A 21797-nucleotide genomic window follows, 5' to 3' on the forward strand; every position below is an offset into this window, starting at 1 on the left:
GGCCCACGCTCGCACAGAGCCCGGGCCCTGAAATAGCCGGGGCAGGGGTGACTGCCCGGCATTACACAGGGTTTGACCGGGGAAAGGTGAAATCAGGGAGGAGGGAAGGAGCAAGTGAGTGAGGTTGTGGGGTAGCTGGAGCAGAGCCCGGGCACGCAGCCCCTGCAATGAAAAAAAAAGGGTCATCACAGTGGGGGGCCCTCTGCCTCCCACAGCCTGGCACAGCGCTGTGCAGTTCCCGCGGGGAGGAGGAGTGGGGGGACGCATGTCTTGGGCTGGCATTAGCAGTGCGGGGGGCTATGGCCGTGCATATCCCCCGCGCTGCCTGCCCTGCCTGTGTGCTGAACCCCAAGCATCCGCCCTCACGCTCGCCCCAAGGGACTTCACGTCTGCCTGTGCCTCTGCCCCATGTTTTCCCATCTCGTTCCACTGCAGCTTCCCCCACCACTACGCCCACCCCAAATTTGCTTAGCCGGGCTGCAAAGTCAAGCTCTCAGAAGTTGGGAAATGTCCTCGTGCGTCTGCTCTACAATGCAGCAGTTAATTACATGCTCACATGTTTATTTGTTCCTGCTTCATTCAGTGTAGATTTAGATGGCCCTTTTTTGATAAGCAACTATTCAGTTGTTTGTTTTCTTCTTTTGTTGAAATGCGTGGCCCTGTGCCCTGCTCGCTGTGCACTAACCTCTCCTCCAAACGTAATTAATAATTCCCCCCATTTGCATTTCACAGATGTATTAGTGCAGTCATTTTTTAGATGAAGGAGCATTATTACTCACATTTGACAAACCAAGAAGTTCAGGTGCAAAAGAATGAATGGGCCACTGATTTTGAGGGTCCACTTTGATTTGTCACGAGCCTGATTTTGCAGAATACTTAGCGTTATTGAGAGCTTCCTATATTCAGGCATAATTTTCCCATCTGAGCACTCAGCACTTCTGGAATTGGGACTGCAGGGTCTCAAATCAGACAGGCCAGAACTGAAGGATGCATCTTCACTGTTGCAGGAAAGCTGATTAAAGTGTTGTGTGAGCACTTTGCCCAACGAGCAAGTCCCAGTTTCACACTGGGACTCCTGTGGCAGTAGCTGGGAAGTGCTGGGCAACATTAATGTGTCGGGGATGGGAACTGCCCTCGCTCGTCACCTACCTCCCCATTTCTGCAACCATAAAGTAGCCAAAGATCTCCTTTTACTTCACATTCCTGATTCAATCCCTGAGCAGATCCAGGCAGGAGTCTGAATGCGTGGAGGTCCTTGAAAGACTGGGTTGACCATGCAGTTGTATGAGAGCATACAAGCACAGAAAGTTTGATTAACATTTCACATGAAAGTGTTAAAAACCTTAATAATAGGAGTTGGTACAGACTCCAGTTATAGCATTAAAATGCTATAAATATAACTCCCAATCTGCTTCAGTGGAGGACAACAGCAACAGAAATGTAATATTCGGTTACTAGTGTTTTGGTAGAAATAAGAAAAATTGTTGGCAGACCAAGTGATTTTCTTACATCAGCAGTCAGATTTACAAGATACAGCGAGACAGCAGAGCTGAGGCTGGGAAGGGTACAGGTTAGAGCCGCACGCAGACTGCTGATATACTAGTGATTGTTTTTAATCAGTCCACCCCACCTGGCTCCTTTTTCCTCCAAAAGCGCAGTTGCTGCACAGGCAGTGGTACATTTTTAAAAGATGGCTTGGACTGGTCTGTGGAGGTGCAGAGGGAATCACTGCATGGTGCCAGGCACTTGAGCAGTGCTGTTTTCTCGCATTGCAGTGAAAGCTCAGGCTGTCCCACCCGCCGTCCCCTCACCTCTCCCTCTGAGTTGCAGCGGTAGTCCTTGTGACCTCCAGTACAGAATATTTTCGGTCCAAAAAGAGCCAAGAGGCTGTCCCTCTGTGTCAGAGAGAGATGACCTGTAGCAGAGCCTTTTTAATGTACTTTTCCTTTGAGTGGTGGAGTTTCTTTGGGTACACAAGACTAGGATCCATTCAAGTTGCCAGCCTCTCCCCACGGTATTTTCTCATAGGGATTTGGTGCTGCAAGTAATGATATAGACGACCTCACCCTCGTGGTTGTTATGCTTGAAATTTGCAGGAACCTACAGATCTCATGAAGCAGCCCAGCTAGCAAGGTGCTGTTATTAGGCCCCGCAGGGCAGACGAGGCAGCGGGGTGCTGCCACCTCCCTGTCCTGCTCAACTGCCCCATGGGTGTGCGAAGTCCAGCAAGCCACCAGCTCGCTGTCCCGCTGCAGGGCCAGGGGTGTTTGCAGAGGAGCTTACACTGCCCACACCGGTGTGGGGATGACTCCCAGGCGTGCGAGTACGATTCAGGGGGGTGAAATCACGGCTGTGCCCCTGGGTGCAGCGGGAAGGCGCAGCACCCTTCCAGTCAGGGTGCTGTGCCCATGAGCAAGGTCATCCCCGCAGAAGCAGCTGCCGAGGGCCCTCTCTCGGGCCACCTGCCTTCCACCTTACTCCGCGTCCATGTCACCCAGCCTTGGCAGGGCCCAGGGAGCCACTTGCCCCCTGCATGCTGTTTGTTATGGTTATGTAGGGCCGCGCAGCCCCAACAGACAGGAGCAGCAAGGGAGCGGGTACCCTAGGAGCTCTGCATACCCAGCTCGCCTGCACCAAGAGCATGAGGGTTGGCTTCACTGCCATCTGCATCTTGGCCACCACTGTTTAATAAGAAACTTGGTCCTATACAGGCTTGTCAAGGCTTGGCGTTAGCTCCACAGGTGTGGGGAAGCACAGGGATGCGGCAGAGAGAGCTGTAGCAATTTGCAAAACTGCGTTTCGTGGACCAGAAAGGCTGTTGCATTAGAATATAAGTGCAAAATTGGTGAGGAGCTGTTACAAATGTATATGCTGGCTGATAAAACAAATGTAGGTGATTTGTCTTTGTTCTGCACCAGCTTAAATGCTTGCATCCCCTGCCATTGGCAATTTGTCTTGGTTCTTTTAAATTCCTAAGTGGATTATAATTTTTCTCGTGGTATTATTTGACAACAGTCATATTTCATGGCTTTACTGCATTCTTTGGATAGTTAGAATTTTTTTAAGGAAAGGAGCTCAGTAAGAGGCGGCCATCTCCAGGGCATGTCGTGTAATGCGGACACTGAAGACATAGCTGAAAGTGTTCTTTGTATTTTTATGTAGTTTTTATCCTCAGAAAATACAGGATTTGACCTATGATGGTTTACAGCATCTAAAGCACGTTATTACCCCAATGCTGGGTGCAAATCCCTTAAATGCTGTAGCATGAGTAAATTCCTTAGCATCTAATGTACTTCAATGACTCTGGAATACTCAGTCTAAAAGAACAGTGAATTCTCAATATAATGAGGATGTTTTTACGCTTTTCAGACACTAATGGGCTCAAAAATATAGGCATAAAACTTAGCTTTTTTGCTTTTATCTATGCATAAATTCCTGTCATCGAGTATGTTTGTATAAAAATGATAGGGATCATTTCAGTATCCATTTACCCCGCTCCTAATATTATATTATCGTTTGTTAGTTCGTAGAAATATGCCATATCTAATTAGGTTAGTAATGATTGTACTTAGCATAGGAATTGCAGCAACATAAGGAGAAAATAATCACACATTGCAATATCAAAATAAACATTTCTGTCCTAAGAATGTTGTCAGGTGATGTCATACCATCTGTCCTACCGTACCCGCTCGGAAATTTTGCTGCAGCAGCATCTGGTACTTTGGCGAGCTCCGCAGACAACTGTGGTAGCTTTACAGCTGCCTTTAACTTTGCTTTTATATTTAAACAGTATTAAGACTTCATGGTCCATGTTCCTATAAATGTGTTTGCTTTTACTGAAGTTTGGATACTGAGCAATTTGTATGTTTTCCTGGTATGCAGAATAAGGTACAGTGTGTGAGTTGTCTGGGGAATTTGCGGTTGCCAAACTGTAAAATACAGCTCTCCCTTCCTCCTTCAGTCCACAGCCACCTTTGGGCCTGGGAGAGAGACCTCCCTTTTGGGGAGGACACTCTCCTGGGCACAGAAGAACCTGAGCCCTCAGTTCTGTTCCTATAAAAATGTGGTTATTTGTACGATCTGAAACAACTCCAGCAGAGAAGACTGAGAGGAAACAATCCCAAAATAAATAATAACCTGGTCACTAATGGTGGGGATGGTTTTTCAAGCCCTTAGTCTGAGGAAGAGCAGAGAGATGCTTTGGGGCATCTAACATCCCCAGGGAGAGCACAACTGCTGGGCACTCCTAGGCAGGCTACGGGGGGGCTGGAGGAAGGGAAATGTTTTGGTTTAATTTTTCAGAGAAGGCTGAAGTGCTTACCTCTACTGGGGAATTCTCATCATTCTACTTGAAAAATGGAGATGTTTGCCTGATCGCAGATAGGCTTCTGTCAATAGCCATGTTCGGTGACCCAGCCCATGCCCCATCCTCCTGCAGTTCACGCCTGGTAGCTTAGGAAAGCAACAGGAGCAGGTTTCTGGACTGCTTTTCTTGCGTTCCTGGCAGTACCCAGGTATATGGGGCGCTGATACATTTTACTGAGATCTAAGTTTTTCAGGAGGCAGCAAGATACGTAAGAAATGTTCAGCATGACTTTTAGTTATTTACTTACAGTACTGCAAGCTAAATATGTGACAACAGTGTCAAAAACCCAAAAGTTGGAGCCATGGTACTTTCTGATATTATTTTCCATTTTTTGCTTTGTTTGTTAAAATGTCTCCTTAGTCCACTTTTGCCACTACTGCATAAAGTAACATGCTAAATCTGACCACGGACACTGTTATGGTAGTCACTCATTGCCAACCAGGACGATGATTTCCTGTATCGTGTGTATCACGTGTATCAGCGTGCAAGCTAGCCCCACGCTGGGTGAGGACTAGCTGGCACACATTCATGGGCACACTCACTCCTGCATGCGTGCATTCAGCTCCCCACCACCCATTTACTTCTCTGCCATGCCTGTTTTCCTCTTCAAGGTAGAAACAGCTTCTTTGGATCAGCTCTGCCCCTTTTGGGCTCCTCATGCACTAAGTAAAGGCTGGGCAAGTTTTTCCACTTGTGCACAGAAGAAGCTGGGATGGCATTCTTTTGAAAGAGGGCTGCAAGGAAAATCTGTGGAACCGGTGCTCTCAGACTTGGACTTGCTTGTGCAAACACCTTAATAAAGTGTTACGCCTTCCTTTTTCCTTCCACGAAATTAAAAAAGAAATACAACCCTGTAAAAAGCACGGAACGTATCTCATTTTTGGCCCCATACACAGATGAGTGTTCTCTGATTCTAAATTCAGATTTCACTGCTAGATGATTTTTAAATAGATTTCAAATTAATTTCCTAAGTGCAGACATCTAGCCAGTCCATTTCTTTTTCCCCAGAGTTTTGGACATCTGCTAGGGAAGACTCTGCTTACACCAAAGGAAGGCTCTGAGTGGATGTCCAATTAATTTAGATTTGTCATTTCAATTTGTTCATTCGGCAGGTATATTGTAAACAAAATAGCTTAAATGAGGTCTGCTTTGGGGTTTTAAATATTTTATTTGTGCTTAGCTTTTGGGAATTGCCCCTTATATACGGCATCTGTTCAATATGACAAGGTTTTCTAGAGTTTTCATTGACTGCATATCATCTTTCCTTTAATTGAGTTAGCAAAATGTTTTGTGATCTGCATGGTTAAAAAACCCAGTGTTTAATCCTGCCACTCTCGAGATCCTTCAGTCTGCTTACATGACACTGTGAGCTGCTGATTGGCTAGCGGAGGGTCTTCGGGGTTCATCCTTTCGCTTTCATTTCAGGTCTTGGAAAAATGGCAGCCCCTAAAAGACCATATTGGACTCAGTAGGGGGCTGCTGTGGACTTCACTGGGCCAAGGATTTCCCCCAGGCAGGAAAGGGGTTGCTGAGTTGATTCCCTTGATTATAATGAGGTGCGGTGGGCTGAATTTAAGAAATAGGAAATTAAAGCTGAATGCGCTTTGGCAGAGATGGTCATCTATAGAGCTAGCTCCTGAGGGAAGTGGTAAAAGTTTGGCTCTTTAATATTATATGGGTCAAAATACTGGAGGACATGCAATAAGGACCACTTCTATAGTAACAGCAACACAGAGTAACTGGCCGCCTCATTATTGTTGTTCTGGAGTTAAAAGAAAATCCCTTCCATCTCTTTTAGTTAAGGGGCATTAGCATATGCTATAGATGGAGGTTTGGGGTTTTTTAATAGACAAAGAGGAGGTGTATATGTGTGGGCTCTGTGGTACTAGCAGAAATTCAGGCTCTGAGGACATGGGACATTAAAAGGCACGGTTTAAAGAGGCAGAAATAGGCTTTCCTCGTAAGCATATTCATCTTATTATGCTCTGTGAAGGGCTCTTTATCACCGTGCTGCCGCTGGGTCTTTCAGTGTAAATTACTCCCTTGAAGATGACCATGTTTTATGGTTTGCAGTAGGGACACAGGTTTTTTGATGTTGACCCTTGTTCACAAGGGGCTACGACACAATCACTAAGTTGTTCATGGAAATCATACTGCAGAAAATCATAGTCCCAGGAGTAATGTGCAAGTCATTTAATCCATCAAAGCACGCTACCCTCCGCAGGAGCACTCGCAGACCTGTCCCTTAATAAACCTCTGTTCTTTTTGTACAGCACTGATTTTCCTGTTTCTTTCTTGCAGTACAATAAACACCTCTTCGTACACATTGGACACGCTAACCATTCTTACAGTGACCCATTGCTTGAATCGGTGGACATTCGTCAGATTTATGACAAATTTCCTGAAAAAAAGGGCGGTCTAAAGGAACTGTTTGGGAAGGGGCCCCAAAACGCTTTCTTCCTCGTAAAATTCTGGGTGAGTAAGACATGATGTGGAGAACCTCTCTTGTCGATAAGGCCTGTGTTTAGTATGTAGCACCCTTCGGGGTGCTCGTGGAAATTTCTTCTGTCGTCATTTAAAAGTGCAAAGCTGTATATCCTTCAGGTAGGACGCTGGCCCAGAGCCACTCTTGTTGACAGCTCCACAAGAAGTCTGTGTTGCAGACGACATGCAAAGGCAGATGTGTGCCTCAACTGTGGTTGACACAGCTGCTGGGCAGGGGCAAACAGGTAACGAGAGCCCTCATTTGTAAATGGGGAACTGCCATCTAGTGGTCCAAGAAAAAACGAGGAAGCTGCAGAAATGGAGACTGCTTTTTAGTGTTTCAGATGTTGAACTCTTGCCAAATGCAAATAGTACAAGTATCAGTCCTGCGATCAGTCCACACTTATGCAGATAGGACCAAGCAGGATTTGAACCGAGTGTGCAGCAGGGCGGCTGTGAGCCTGGGAGGGTGCCAGGGTTTTTCTTAAACATTTTTTGGTTGCTAGAGCACATCTGCTTTCCCCTTGCCTTTTTGTTAGTCAGCCATGGGACTCTGCTCCAAAAGTTATATCTGTTCATATCAGTTGTGAGCAAGAGGGAAAAAAGAATTTGAAGGGAAGGCTGAGATGTTGTGTATTGATCTAGTTGTGATAAATTTCATTGATACATCAGATTTTTCTTATTGTATTTACAAAATCTCATGTTAGTGATGCTAAAGGTTCATCAAAAAGGATCATCAAATCTACAGGCTAAAGCTTTTTCTACTCATTAATTTGTTAAGGTATTTTTTGTGGTATACTCCTTTTCATAGCAACAGTTATCATCTAAGCATTTTAAATGTGTCTTCTAAAACCTCAGTGAAAGGGGCATATTCAGGGTTTAATTACAGGGTGGACAGATTGAGGCTGAAACCAGAAAAGGTTGATCTGGAATCACTGCTTATGATCAGATTTCAAAGTTTATCTGTGACCTGAAATACTCTCCAGCTTGTACATACCCCAGACTTCCTATCTTCCCAAGAGTTTCTGTGGCACCAGATTTGGGACTGGAAGCTGGGAATAAGGGAGACTCTCTTTTCTCAAATCTGGGTGTAGAAGGGATAAACCACTGAGCAGGAGCTGTGCTGGACTGCAGAAGAAATCTGTTGAGAAATTCATGGGGCTTAAAACTGGGCATGGGAGCTGTAGACAAAGCATTTGAGGGCTGGCTGAGCAAAGAGGCCTGGAACTGGGAGCTGAAACACAGCAGGCAGCAGGAGCCTGGAAAAGGCAGGTGAGAATGTAGGGTCAAAAAGAGGGAGGCAGTGGGAAGAGGGAGCATTTGGGATAAGGAGCCTGCGGGGAAACATAGGGATGAAGGCACCCAGCAGAAAACAGGTATGTGAGAACTGGGAACAGGACAAGTGTAAGGGCAGAAGAAATCTGGCTGCAGAGGAATAGAGCTTGGAGGTTAAGGATCTGTGACCACCAAATACATTTCCTTGCATTTCCTGGGGTTGAACTGAGGACTGTCATCTCACCAATCCACTTTGCATAATAAATACTTGCGAAACCCACTGGTAAGATGAATGTCACGTCACTTGCCTGTTCTCAGTTCCTACAGAGAATGACAAGCCTCAGACTTTAGATTAGACATGGAAGCAGCAGAGATTTGTGATACAGTCACTGATGTATTGCACGTTCTGCTTTTTCTCAATGTGGAAACTGATTTTCAGGCATGCTGGATGCTCAAAGATGTATCTAAAGCCAGTAGAGATCTTCTTTGGATCATTAAGGTCTGTGTTGTACTCATAACTGAAAAGTCAAGTGCCAGCCTTCTCTGCTTCATCTCCTACAAGCTGTGCACACCTTTAACACTCTTGCCTCAATTCCCCATCTGCAATATGGGGGTGATTCCATCCCTTCACCTCCGGTGGTCACTGAGAAATCAAACTCATGGCTGTTTATAAAGAACCAAGATAATGCCACAAATAAAACATTTAAAATTAATAATTCTGTGTTCAGCACAGGTTTTGAGTAGTGTGCAGGAAATAGGGACTGGGCCACACTGAATAATGAAGACAAAGAAATATTGTATAGATGCTCAGAGGGCGAGTGTGCAGTCGTGTAGCTAAAGACTGTATCACGATGCAGTTCAGCAGTCAGGATGTGCAGGCAACTTCAGTCCAACATTTCCTAACCTCACTGTGCCTTCCAACATAATGGTCTTTTATGTTGTATTAACTTAGAGATTAAAAAACGTACAGTGCTAACATCCTTCTGAGTTATATGTTAAGAATGTGGTGAGAATGCCTTCCTGAGCCATGACCTTAAAATAGGCCAGTGGATTTTCTCTCTCATCAGGTGAGTGAGGCAGAGGGAAGATACCAGGGGCAGTGTTTGGGTGTAGCGAGAGTCACGACGAATGCCCTTCTAGGAATAAACTTCAGTGTCCCCCATCTAGAAGTATGTATAGGAAAACAGAAGATGGCTGTGTAATTAGTCATGAGAATTCGATCCTAAACTGTCAGCTCACTGACCTTAATTTCTTTCACCCCAATAGGACATTTCTTCAGAAAAAAGGATGCTGTTCCCATTTTTATGGGGAGTGTTGAGAAACTGTGCTAAACAGTCATGTATTACAAGTGTAAAGCTGGCAAAGGTTGCTGACAATCTTTTTGACCCTATTAGTAACTTCAAGTTTATTAATATGAAAATAGATTAATTTTTGTATTCTTGTCCTTTTCTTTTAAATTAAGTATCCACTTCTGAATCAGTATCCATTCTCTCCTTATCATCCGCTACCTCCTCCTACTCTGAAAGTTCAACTTCTCCCAGGTTCTGTTCATGTTGCATGGTTATTGCTTACTCACAATACTCTCTCTCACCCTTTTTTTAACCATTTCCCTCTTCCCATCCTTTCTGTTGTCTTCTTCCTTCATTATCATTTAACCATCGATAGTTTGCTCAGCACCATAAGCTAGTGCATCCTAGCATCAGTGGCCAGTGGCAGTCCACATTTTGGTGGAATTTGATTGTAACGTGAGTAAAAGAGGAACATGAATTTGTGTTGGGCAAATAAGTACAGATGAGAAAGCACTGTAAGGAGAATCAACAAAATAAAACCAGGGACTACAAGTGGAAGAAGTCAAGGGAAACCAGAGAAGGAAAGAAGGCCGGTGTCGTGGTATGTGGAAGCTTGAAAGCAAAGGTGCGGATTTGATGCCAGAAGGGATGGTGAGCCTGTAAACGGATTTAAAGAGAAGTCGGCATGTCTCTGGAGGCAGCACAAAGGGTATTTTGTTTAGACATGAAATCTAGTGTGGAAGGGAAAGATGGGAAACAGGAAGACTAGAGATGAGCACTCACATTGAGGATGACTAAGGCAGAAAGTGGCTTAGCTGTGGTAGCTGGAAAGAGTACTCCTCTTGCTCTTTCCCATTTAGTTCTGCTTGAGGCTTCTCAGCAGCATGGTTTTCCCTGGGACAAAGGTGATAAGGTTTGATTACAAAAAAGTGGGAGGGAAAGGTCTGAGATCTTGCAAGAAGACATTTGGCAATTGTGGAGTTGACTTTGCAAAGCATCACAGGTATGGAGTACAAAGCGAAGTGGTGCTTTTCTTTGCAGAGGTTTATTGGTTCATACAGATTCTCTCTCCTGTGAAATACAGCCTGATGCTGGGAATGGATGAGCTTCTGGCCTCAGTCCTGGTGACACATCTGGACGTCACACTTTTGGGCCTTTTCCTACCTAACAGTGCAGGAGGCGTAAAAGGAAGAGACTTCTCCCTTTACACCACCTCAACCAACCAACCTTACAGCCCTGCAAAGCAGTTTCCTGGTCCTTGTCTTGCACCTTGAATGCAGTGATTCTTTTCTTCTGTTTATCCCAGGTAGTCACTGGGAACCAGAGAGTTCAGGGAAGTCACCCCAGAGACAGGTTTTTACAGTAATACATGGAAGGAGCTTTACTTGTTATGTTGTGCTCTCAGTAGAATGAGTAAATAAGGAACAATGTACTAACGATATGGCACAGGAAATTTGTGTGACAATGATATGAAACTGGAAATTACAGGGATATAAAATGAAAACAAAAAAAAAAGTTCTTAAATAAATGTAAAAGTTATTTCCTAGAACACTGATGAGGAATTCAGACAAGGCTGCAGAATACCTGCAGATGAAACCTTCCCCTGGGTGCAGGTTGAGTGCACAGTCCTGCGTCTGTTACCTTAGTCACTAGCAAAATAAGCCCAATCTATGTAAAACAATCAGGTATGATTCATGGCATCTAATCTTAATCTCAGTAAGGCCAACATACCTGTTGGTTAGTTTGTAAACTGTTCCTGTGACTTGAGAAAAGCCCCGAAGTTTTCTGGTCTTTGAAGTTCTGATTAGCCTATCTAAAAGCTAAGTCAACACGTATTGCCTCTATTGGTTTCTTTTATTGGTTGAAGTTCTACTCATATGGATATCTAATGCTATCCCCACTGATTACTCACTGCTATTCTTAAATTATCTAATACTAAATAACACACTTAGGCCTCCTGGAAGTGTTCAAACTAAATGATAGATTGCACCTCCAGCTTTACCCCAAAATGTCTGCCTAAAACATTATTGCTGGCCTTGCCTTCTTGGCCTGTGGTACTGATTGCCCAGCACTCTGCCTCCCCTGCTTCTCCACTTTCTCTTGCAGGAGGTTAATGGTACTTCTGTCCCACTCACACCACCTCGCTTTTGGATGGAGTATATCTCAGCCACATCTCCAACAAATACCTTTGTTTTGACTCTGCTGTTATGACCACATACATCTCCATTGACTCCAGCAAGGGAATTGCTCTAGGAAGGCACAGCTCTGGACCTCCCTTTACGCCCCTGCTAGCTTTGCTAGCTCTGTAACTTGCCCTGTCTAGCGGTAGTTCATCCGGCAAACACTTTTCACTACTAGGAGCACCTTTACTGTTAATGCAGCAGTGCCTTATCTGTCCTCTGCAGCCTAGACTAAATTCTTCTGGTCTAGCTAGTTATTTCTCTCTCATGTTTTGCCTCAACTCCCGATTGCAAATTCTGAGGCAGGGATTCTCTTTTTGCATGACTCTTCTATGTAACCTACAGTTTTGCGCAGCGGGTCTGTGCCTCCATTGGGTGCTGGTGTAAGCACACCTTGCAATAATGTGGCCGTGGATTTTGTGTCTCTGACACTGCCAAACACTCTGTGCCAACCTGAACTCTGACTTCTGCTGCTACAGGAACAGGTATGGGAAGCAAATATATCTGAAAGGAGGAGGGATGTTTTCTAACTAGTGACAGGAAAAAAACAGCTGATATAACTTAATATTGGGCTGTCGGGCTTTCTACTGATCTGATCCACTGGCTTAATTTTAAATGTTTGCAGTAGCTTGAACTATTCTTCAAACTGAGGAAAGCTTAGTCAGAGCTCCGTGCAACTCGGAAATAAAGACCCAAACTCATCTGAAGATGCATGGATGATATTAATTGATGTTTAAAATGAATGCCTCTATTTGCAGGAATCTGCAATGCAAACTAGGAGTTTTAGAAAGTAATGCATATTATAATTAGGGCAAGCTTTTAAAGATGCTTTGAAGTCCTAAACATTTTTGAAATTCAAATGTGGGATGGAAATAAAGGAATCTACACAATAAAGGGGCATGAAATTATGTCCCCCAAAATTTCACTGTTTTATAGATGTAAATATATGCCATAATTAGTGGTAAGTAACATGAGGAGGATGGTTAAGTTTATTCCTATTCTTATTCAAAACAGCTGTGGCATGAAAAATAATGCTCCTTCGCTTTGTGATACACTGGAACAAACAATTTACCCATGTAATCAGTGTTCAGAAATGGCTTGCGCCTGTGGTCTCCTCCCACCCCCTCCTGAATTTATCCCCATGTGCCTCCAGCCGTCTTCAAAGGTGCAGAGATTCTTTGTGCCCTTCATTCAGACACACACAATTGTGGCTACTGCCTTTTTTTTCCTTTCTATTTTCACATGTAATTTATATTGCACAATCTAGAATCTTGGATTTCCCTCCACACACACAGACACACATGCACACTCGCCAGCTTTGACTGGCAAATGATCTGCAACTCACAAATGGGATCTGTAATGTGAATGGGTCTATGGCCAGCATGCAAATGTATGCAAAACAAATTAGATATGGAAGAAAGCAGACATCCATTTTCTTTTCCCCATCACAACCCTCTCGGCGCAGGGAGCTCACGTGGTGCTTGTGGAGGACCCCTTCGCAAATCGATGCAAGGGCATTAGCGCTTGAGGCTGGGTAACGGGTGGAAGGGGCCGAGCAGCTGGGAAGCCGGAGCAGCTTGGCCTGTCCATCACAAGCCCAACCATGTGGCAGACCTGGACGCAATTCCTGAGCTGCAGTGTAACGCGCAGTGAAACGTGCCAACGACCCAGATGCTCCCGTTGGAAAAAATTGCTTCACAATTTGGAATCTCTGCTCTTTGATCACTCTTTGGAGAGGAGGAGGGGAGGCGTGATGCGGTCATATGAGTAACACACCTCCCTGCAGTCAGCAGTTGTTAAAACCTATATGTTGTTAATAAGTGACCTTATGTGCTTAATGTTAACTACTGAATGCCAGTGTAAATTGTTCTGGCCCTCCCCAGATCCCGCTGTTTCCAGTAGGTGCTGTTTTCCTTCTACTCATAGACTCTTCTCAGCAATTTTTGCTGGAGTTGCTTTTTTGTTAGCCAAAGCTGCTGTTATTACACAAGCGCTCTACCCTCTGCCCCCCGCCCTTAAGACAGAGCCTGAGAGCTCTTCTGAAGTGAATGTGAAGATTTTTTAATTTTTATTTTTACGTTTTAATTTGGTTGCAGCCAGCTCTATTTTAGTGCTTGCTCTGGCCCACTGGCAGAGGCTTCTCCATGCAGCACGTCAAACACTTGGTGCCCTTAATATGTAATATTTTCAGTGCTACCCATTGTCAAGCTATGCTTTATTAATGAATTAATCACGCTCTTACACAACCACTGTAGATAGGGTGCCAGAAAGCTGAGTGCCTCTCCCGCCTCCAAATGCATTCAGCTAATATAAATCTCAGCTCTTAGAAATAAATCAAAATTAAAGTTTTACTCTTGAAAGTAAAAAAAAAAAAAAAAAAATTTAAAAAAAAAAATCCATTTGTGTTTTTAAGTCGTTGGGGGTTTTTTCCTAAATTGTATTGATCTTGTGTTTTAAAATTCAATGAGTAAATGGACTCCTGTTCATCACATGTGATCATACCATAATATTTGAAATGCCATAATATTTGAAATGCCATAATATTTGAAATCATGCCAATATATTTGAAATAACCATTCAAAAGGTTATTTATCTGTATATGCTACAATAGCGCTCACCAACCCTCATTCCTGGAGCCATGGGTCAGAACATAGTTGCATGAGAATCTGTACAGAAGGGAAAGCTGGTTTACAGCCCAGGAAGACTTGCAATCGGAGTCTGAAATGCAAGAGAACAGCTAGAGACAGAGTACCGAGGAAATAATGAGACAAAGCTGGATGCAGCATGAGAGGCTGCAAGCACAGTGCTCCAGAAGGTTGACAGTTGTCACGTTTTTCACAGGAATCATCGAAAAAGGAAATTATAAGGAGAGGGTTAATTGAGGTTAATAAGATAAATTCCTATATTTCAATTTTGCTATTAGTATATTTATCTAGTCTTGCCTCTTCTGTAATACAGGCAGTGAACCTCACTAAGTAATGTCTGCATCCGGACAATAAGCCTACTTGAACTAGAGCATCCCTGTTAGTTAGATATTTAGCTTGGTTAAAAAAGACCCCAAGTAATGGTGATTCCACCACATCTGAAAATTACGCCAGCATTTCATTGCCATCAGGGTTACCAGCTTCTGCCTTGTTTCTCATTTAGCTTTTGCATAGCTTTAGCTTTCTGTCTTTTAATGTCCTTTTCTGCAAGATTTAATCTATCAGAAGACTCTTCCCCATGTAGCAACTTGTAGGCTATGACAAAGTCGTGGAAAAACTTCCCTTGGAAAAAGTAAGTAGATGGAGTTTCATTAGTCATTCACTACAAAGGATGTTTTCCAGACCTGAAATCATTCTTGTAGCTCTTTTCTGAACACTTTCCAATTTTCCAACATCCTTTCTAAAATGTAGACACAAAAACTGGAATCGATATTGTAGTAAGGAGCCTGCTAAAACTGAATACGGGGGTAACACATCACCCTATTCCTGCTCAAAGCTACATCTACACCTCTCATAGCCACAGCAGTACCCATTTTTAGCACAGCCGCCTTTTTTTTTTTTTTGGTAGTCTCATAACCTTTGGGGGCGGGAGGGGAATCCTGTGAATTTTAATTGTGACCCGCTTTCGTCAGTTCAAGAAATACAATTTTGCTTTCAGGTGTATGTGTTTAGACAAACCCCTTACTCTGTAAGCCATAACAATATAATTGGCAAGTCTTTTAACCAAATTTTTTAACCAAATTTTTGTATTTTACCAGACGTGATAGTCTTTCCTTCTTTTCTAAAGGCATTCAGCATGGAACAAGCTTTCAACACCTGGTTCAGAATACTTCCTTGACGTGGCAGCCCCCTCTTTGCAATGATACGCACTCCTCCCTAATGTTCATGTACTCGGCCTCTAGTGAAAAAATTTGAACCCAGACTGAGGGGCAAGATTTGTTATAGTATGTGAGAACGGACAAAATTCTTTCAGTATTAAGCGAGGCTTTGGTGAAGCCTTCATTTAAGAGTATTTGCCGTTGCCAACTCTTACGATTTTTATGTTGGTGTTATACTTTTTGGAGGAGTCTTAAAGCTTCAGCTCTCAGCAGTTTGTAATTAGTTGAACATGAAAACTGTTGTTTAAAATGAAAATTCTGTCTTTCCTTGAAAACATCTTTATTGTGTGCTAGACTCAAAAAAGAATCGAATAGCAAATAAAGCAAATAAAGATTATTCACGTCTATATTACCATCATGGGACTTTTGCAACAATGTCGTGATTGCATAAGAGTAAATCATGACATTTGAGTGATAATTTCAAGCATTCCTGATTCAAACATCAGGGCCCCAGCCTGTATTTTTTGTGTACACAGGACTCCTGGTGATTTCAGCAAGAGTTGGAAGAGCTGTGGGAGTGATCAACAGGGTGCCAGATGGCCACATGTGTTACTTTTCCAGGTTAAATGTTAGCCCACAACAATCAGTGGGCTTCAAAATCAGAAGGCAGCAGATAAAAAGTTATTCTTATTTTTTAACTCTATAAACAGTTGTTATTGCAGCTTGAAATGCAAGGGCTATGCGGTTGACCCTTTTGACAACATGAAACTGTGAGAAGCATTTTAGTTATGATTTCTTAAATATTTTGTACATATCTGAAAGGAAAAAAAAGAAAATGTTTTGATAGTAAAATTGTAATTGTGGTAAAAAGGAATAACCACTTTTTAAGAGATTACTACTGTCGTCGTCGTTGTTGTTGTTGTTATTTACAACAATGCAGTTGTTTTATCAGCAATCCCTATTCTTCAGAAATTCCGGTGGAGCAGCTGTGGCATGGCTGATCGGTGCTACAGTTTGTCGTGTTTAGATGTTTGTCATGTTTTGATTGCAAGCCAGCTGTGATGGCAGATTGCTTATTTACTAATAGCTTAGAACAATTTCTTACAGCTAACTGTGAACACACTGCTTTAAACGTACATTAAACATTAACTGCTGACCTCATGCAAAACGTGCAAGAAACAAGGTGTAATAGCGATAGGATTTCTTTCTGTTATGCAAAATACGTGACTATAGGGCTGTTTGTGTTACTGTGTGTAAACCTCAGGAGGCTTCTCCACTAATTAATTTACCAAAGCCAGCCTGAAGTAATCTTAGACCTATGTCTTCTCCGTACCACAAACTAGCTCAGTATGTGCTATTATCAGCATATTGCCTCAGAATGTTGTACCACAAATAAGGACTGTAGACACTAAGTAGAATTAATGAGTTGTTGCCTAGTTAAAAATTAAATAGGAGTTACAAATGACCTGAACTATAGTGAAGGCAGGATTATAAATGTTCCACACTAACTAGTAAATAAACATACCTGTAAACTGTGTTGTTAAAAAGTCTCAAGGTAGACATGAAAGTGTCTGTCAAAATTTTTCTGTTACTTTTCTGTATTAGCAATAAAAACAAGCAGAGCTAGACTTGCAAGTGAAACAGCTGCGAAAGTGCATTTCCCTGCTAAAATGCTCATCTCAGGGTAAATTCAAAATTCAGATGATTCTTAGATGTTACGCTGCAGTGGCTGATCAGCTATTTCCACATAAAAAGAAAACCCTGCCCACTCTCTCCTTGGGCATCAGAGATGTCAGCAGAGCTAATGCCTGAATCAACAAGTCCAGCTGTGGATATCCCTAGACTCTGCCTATATCCATATTAGTGCTCTTTTAAGTTGAGGGCTTTTGAAAATGGATTCATGATGACAAAGAGCACTGTGGCAGAACAGCTTCGGTGCTGCTGCAGGCCTGGGGAGGCCGGATTCAGCATGTGACCTGTGCTGTTGCTTTGTAGCCGAATTAATCATGCTGTGCTCAGGACTTGGATTTGGATATAAATAATTAAAGGTAGCGCTGCTCCTCACTTGATCCTGCAAGTCTCTGTTGCTAGATATTCAAAGGCAGCTGCATAGTTATTCAGGCTGCAAAGAAATACTGAAAGAAATCAAATGCTTTCAGTCATATTTCATTGGTGGGGTAGGCACGGCTCAGTGTGCACAGCTCATGTGAAGCCTGTGAGTTGCGTCATGCAGCTCCGTGAAGTCAAGTATTTTGCTGAATCAGGGCCATGTGGCTTGACAGTCTTATGAGAGATCGATTCCTGTGTTGCGCAGCTGTCCCCCTCCGCCGTGAGGATTTCATTGCTTTAAGAAGGGAAAAGGAGAAAGTGAACTATGGCCTCTCGGGAGCGGGATGGCTCAGCTGAATTTGAGGCCGCAGGGCAGGTTCCCTCCAGAGGAGTCAGCTCTGGAGCCAGGCTCCTCGCAGGTGATCTTGCTCCAGGGACTTCATCAGCTATCTGCCAGACAAGAACGTCACCTGTAGCCCAGAGAAATACTGGGTTGTCCTTTGTTGTTCAAAGTTCGAAGAAATTGCCGCTTCCCTAAGGTTTTTACTGCAACAATTAGGCAGGTGCTTTCCTGACAGACTTTTTCCACTGTCACTGTTGTCACTATAAAACTCCTCCCCCCCCACTTATTTCTGAAAAGAACGGTGAGCTAATGACAGCTTATGCTACTGACGTTGTCAAATGAAAAATAAAATCTTCAACATCTATTACTTTTTCCCAACAGGCTGACTTAAACTGCAACATTCAAGATGATACAGGAGCATTTTACGGAGTCACTAGTCAGTACGAGAGCTCAGAAAACATGACAATCACCTGTTCCACCAAAGTCTGCTCATTTGGAAAGCAAGTAGTAGAAAAAGTAGAGGTGGGTGTTGTGATGGGATGTGTGGGGTGATTCTCTGGTTCCCTTTCATTTTAATTAGTCTTTTCTGTCTCTTGTCTTTACTTTGCTCTTATCTGTCTTTTTCTTCCTTCCTCTAATCCTTCCTGAAAGAGTATTTTCCTTCCCAGCAGTGTTTGGGTTCATTTTAAATCACCGTGAGAAGGGTGACACTACAGTTAAGTAAAATCCTAGTTACCTGTTGCTTTGGAGACCCTCCTCTACCCTGCCTGTGGCACCCTTCGGTGGGGAACCTGCAGCTGACATCACTGCCACCTCCTCCATCACCTGGCAGAAAAGAGCTGAAGCAAAAACACTTGGCCAGCCACGTAGCCTGTTTGGAACCATACTACAGTGGCGAGCTACCTCTATCATCTAGATTTTTAAAACATTTTAAAGATGGTGTGCTATGTTTCGTCTATACCCATGCTTATTTTATCTTATTTTATGCACAGAAAGACATGCTTTCCCCAGTCACCAGCAGCTTTTGAATACAAAGTTGTGTATTTTCTTAACATGCAAGGGCCTTTATTTATTTATTTTTCACCTTTTCTTTTTAAGCACAGAACTGTATCGAGTGGTCAGGTAGCTAGCTGGTTTATTGTGCAATGGTACTGCAGCTGTTTAACTTGTCTTCTGTGTACTAAGCCCCACTCCCACATCTGTTATCTGCAGTACAGTTTTTGTATGGGAATTTTAGCCTAGAGCTGCAGGTTGAGCCTTTACAGATGTCCTGGTCACTGTCCATGTCCTTCTTATACTAAATATGTTTTCTGTGCATGGTGACCATAAAAGAGTTTTCCATCATTTCCATTATTCCAAGTTTAGAGAAAGCCAAAAAACCCCACAAGCCACTGAGTAGCTCATCTGAGCAATTGGTAGCTGGTCAGCAGGGGTCCAAGAGCCTTACTCTTCTTCAGCCCCTTGTGAGCCCCTGCAATCTAAATCAGTTTGGTTTTCTTCCGACTGTAGCCTTGCGTCTTTCTGTAATTCATAAATTGCCTATTAAATCATGCAATAATATAGCCATGTCTATATGTGTATATTTATGCATAAATATATAAGCTTATTTTTACTGTTCCCTTTGCAGACAGTTGCCTCAAAACTACTGCAAAATCATCTTACCACAAAGTTTTCTGCTTAATTCATTTTTACTTGACTTGGACTTACCTTTGTGTAATCCTTTTCTGTTCAGTTTTTTAATTCACAGGTTAGAGAACAAGTAGTGATATTATAACTTTTAATAATTAAGGGCCCTTGAAATTTTAGCAAAGCACTGCATAGCTCAGGCAGGGAGTTAGCAAGTAGGTGTGTGTCTGTCAGAGCCTTCCTCTTTTTTCTGTCTACACAAAGAAAGAACAAAACAGACTTAGTATTCACTTTTTTGCTATTTCTGAATTATCTGATTCTAAATGCTCTTTTTTTTTTTTTTTTTTTTAATATGCAAGGTTTGAGAATGGCCGATTCGTGTACAGAATAAATCGCTCTCCAATGTGTGAATATATGATCAACTTCATACACAAGCTGAAGCATTTACCAGAGAAATACATGATGAACAGCGTGTTGGAAAATTTTACAATTTTATTGGTATGGACCCACTTTTTATTTTTCCATTTCTAAAATATTCTCAGGCTTTGTATGGCTTGCTTAACTTGTAATATTTAGAACCAGTTTCCGAATCCCTTAGTCATGTTGCTTACTAAACAGATCGTCCCATTGACTTCAGAGTAATACTCTTGGAAGTGTGCACTATAGACGCTAAGGATGAAAAGACTAAGCTGGCTGGGAATATGAACAAACGTCTCTGTTACTTTCCAAAAATTCAGCTTACTTCTCTCTTTTTTTTTCATGCAAGTCTCTGGTGTTTCTAGTGAGCCTGAGGCAGTAACTTTGAACCATCCCATTCATCTAACGTGTTCTTACTGAGATGCTGGTTGTAATACTGCAAATGTCAGTGGTGGTAGTTAGTTCTTGGGCCAGGAATGCAGTAATGGGTACACCCAACAGGTGATCTAAAGCATGAAGAATGGTCCACATAGTGGCCTTTAAGCCAGTTTCATCCAGTTACCCAGCTTGCTTTCACTGTGGCTTTGCGGTGGCACCTCAGCCACGCACTTAGAGCCATGCGCTGTGGCTGCGACTGCGGGATTGGGGCAGGACCGCGGGCTGGCGGCGTGGGGAAGAGGTAGGGCCGAGAGCACAGAGCCACGCGCACCCCGCCCAGCTGCCTTTCAGCAAGCGAAGACGAGGTGACGAGGGTGCGCTGCTTCCCTTTGCTGAAGTGGGGCTCAGGGCAAGGAAGGCCGAGCCAAGACCACGTGACGGCGGCTCATGATCAAGCAGCTGGGGTGGGATGAACTCGGTGCCCTCCGCTGCGAGCTACAGCCCTGCAGCTCAGCCCCAGAGCACATTATGTGAGCGCAGTCACGGAGGTCGGTTTAAATTGCCAAAGAGAGGGCGAGAGGACACACATTTCAGTCACATCTAAGGATTGTTTTTAATTAAGCCAGTCGTTTCTTGTTTTGGCCCTGGTGTTTCCAAGTTTGTAATCTATTGTCTACCTCTGCCTTCCCCTCAAACAGGTTGTAACAAACAGGGATACACAAGAAACCCTGCTCTGCATGGCTTGTGTATTTGAAGTGTCGAACAGCGAACATGGAGCACAGCACCATATCTACAGGCTTGTAAAGGACTGAGCAGTTATTTATATATACACTTCATTTCACTTCTTTATCAAAACACAGACTGTAAACCTCAACACTAAGTGGCAGTGCCTCTGGCCCAACTTTCACCCACATTTTTCTAAATCCTGTTTTAGTGAAGTCATTTTTAATGTGTTCATATATAATTGTAGCTGTGAAATTCTGGTACAGTTGTAAAAATTATTTCTAAAACTAAGTGTTCTTCAAATTTGTAAACCACAGTTCTTTGGGAAGACTGTATTTAAGAACTTATCGCCTCTGTCTGTGGAGGCCTATTTTTAATTCTGATAGAAAAATGTATGACAGAGCATTTGCCATGGGGAAAAACTGACAGCATTTATAAGAATTTATTTTGGGTTTTTTTCCAACATGAAATACTTGTTTTACAATGCAAGTGAAATTGAAATGAATCTTTAGCTATAACTGTAAATGAGTACACAAAGTTAATAATCTTTATAGAATTATCTTTGTAACTAATTAGGGTGGAAGATATGGACGAATGTAATTCACTAAATTATTTTTTAAAATGAAACGTTTTTCTGTTTGAAACCAAATGAAAAATATAGCCTTAAGAAATGCCTGATAGAAACAGACAGGTCCTAAAATTAGGCAAATTTTGTATTTTTTTCTCAACGCTAAAACTAATCTTCTAATCCATTAAACTTTTAAACAGGTATTGCAGAGAAAGAAAACATCATCCCTTACCCCTAACATATCTAGTGTATTTTAAAAGAGTATAAAGTTGTATTGTACTAATGAAAATTTGATTA

At 42.8% G+C, this 21797-nt stretch overlaps 1 protein-coding gene across 1 annotated transcript; it reads left to right on the forward strand.

Moving 5' to 3' along the window:
- Positions 1-6667: 6667 nt before the first annotated feature.
- On the forward strand, positions 6668-21498 carry LOC104083640 (transcriptional enhancer factor TEF-1; the record flags this gene model as incomplete). The annotated part of the gene is made up of 4 exons (XM_009587179.1): positions 6668-6841; positions 18170-18314; positions 19764-19912; positions 20908-21498. Coding segments are annotated over 4 exons (582 nt in total), but the record flags the coding sequence as incomplete, so codon positions are not given.
- Between the last annotated feature and the right edge of the window lie 299 nt (positions 21499-21797).

Source organism: Fulmarus glacialis, unplaced genomic scaffold, assembly GCF_000690835.1.
Source record: "Fulmarus glacialis isolate BGI_N327 unplaced genomic scaffold, ASM69083v1 scaffold32541, whole genome shotgun sequence".
NCBI lineage: Eukaryota > Metazoa > Chordata > Aves > Procellariiformes > Procellariidae > Fulmarus > Fulmarus glacialis.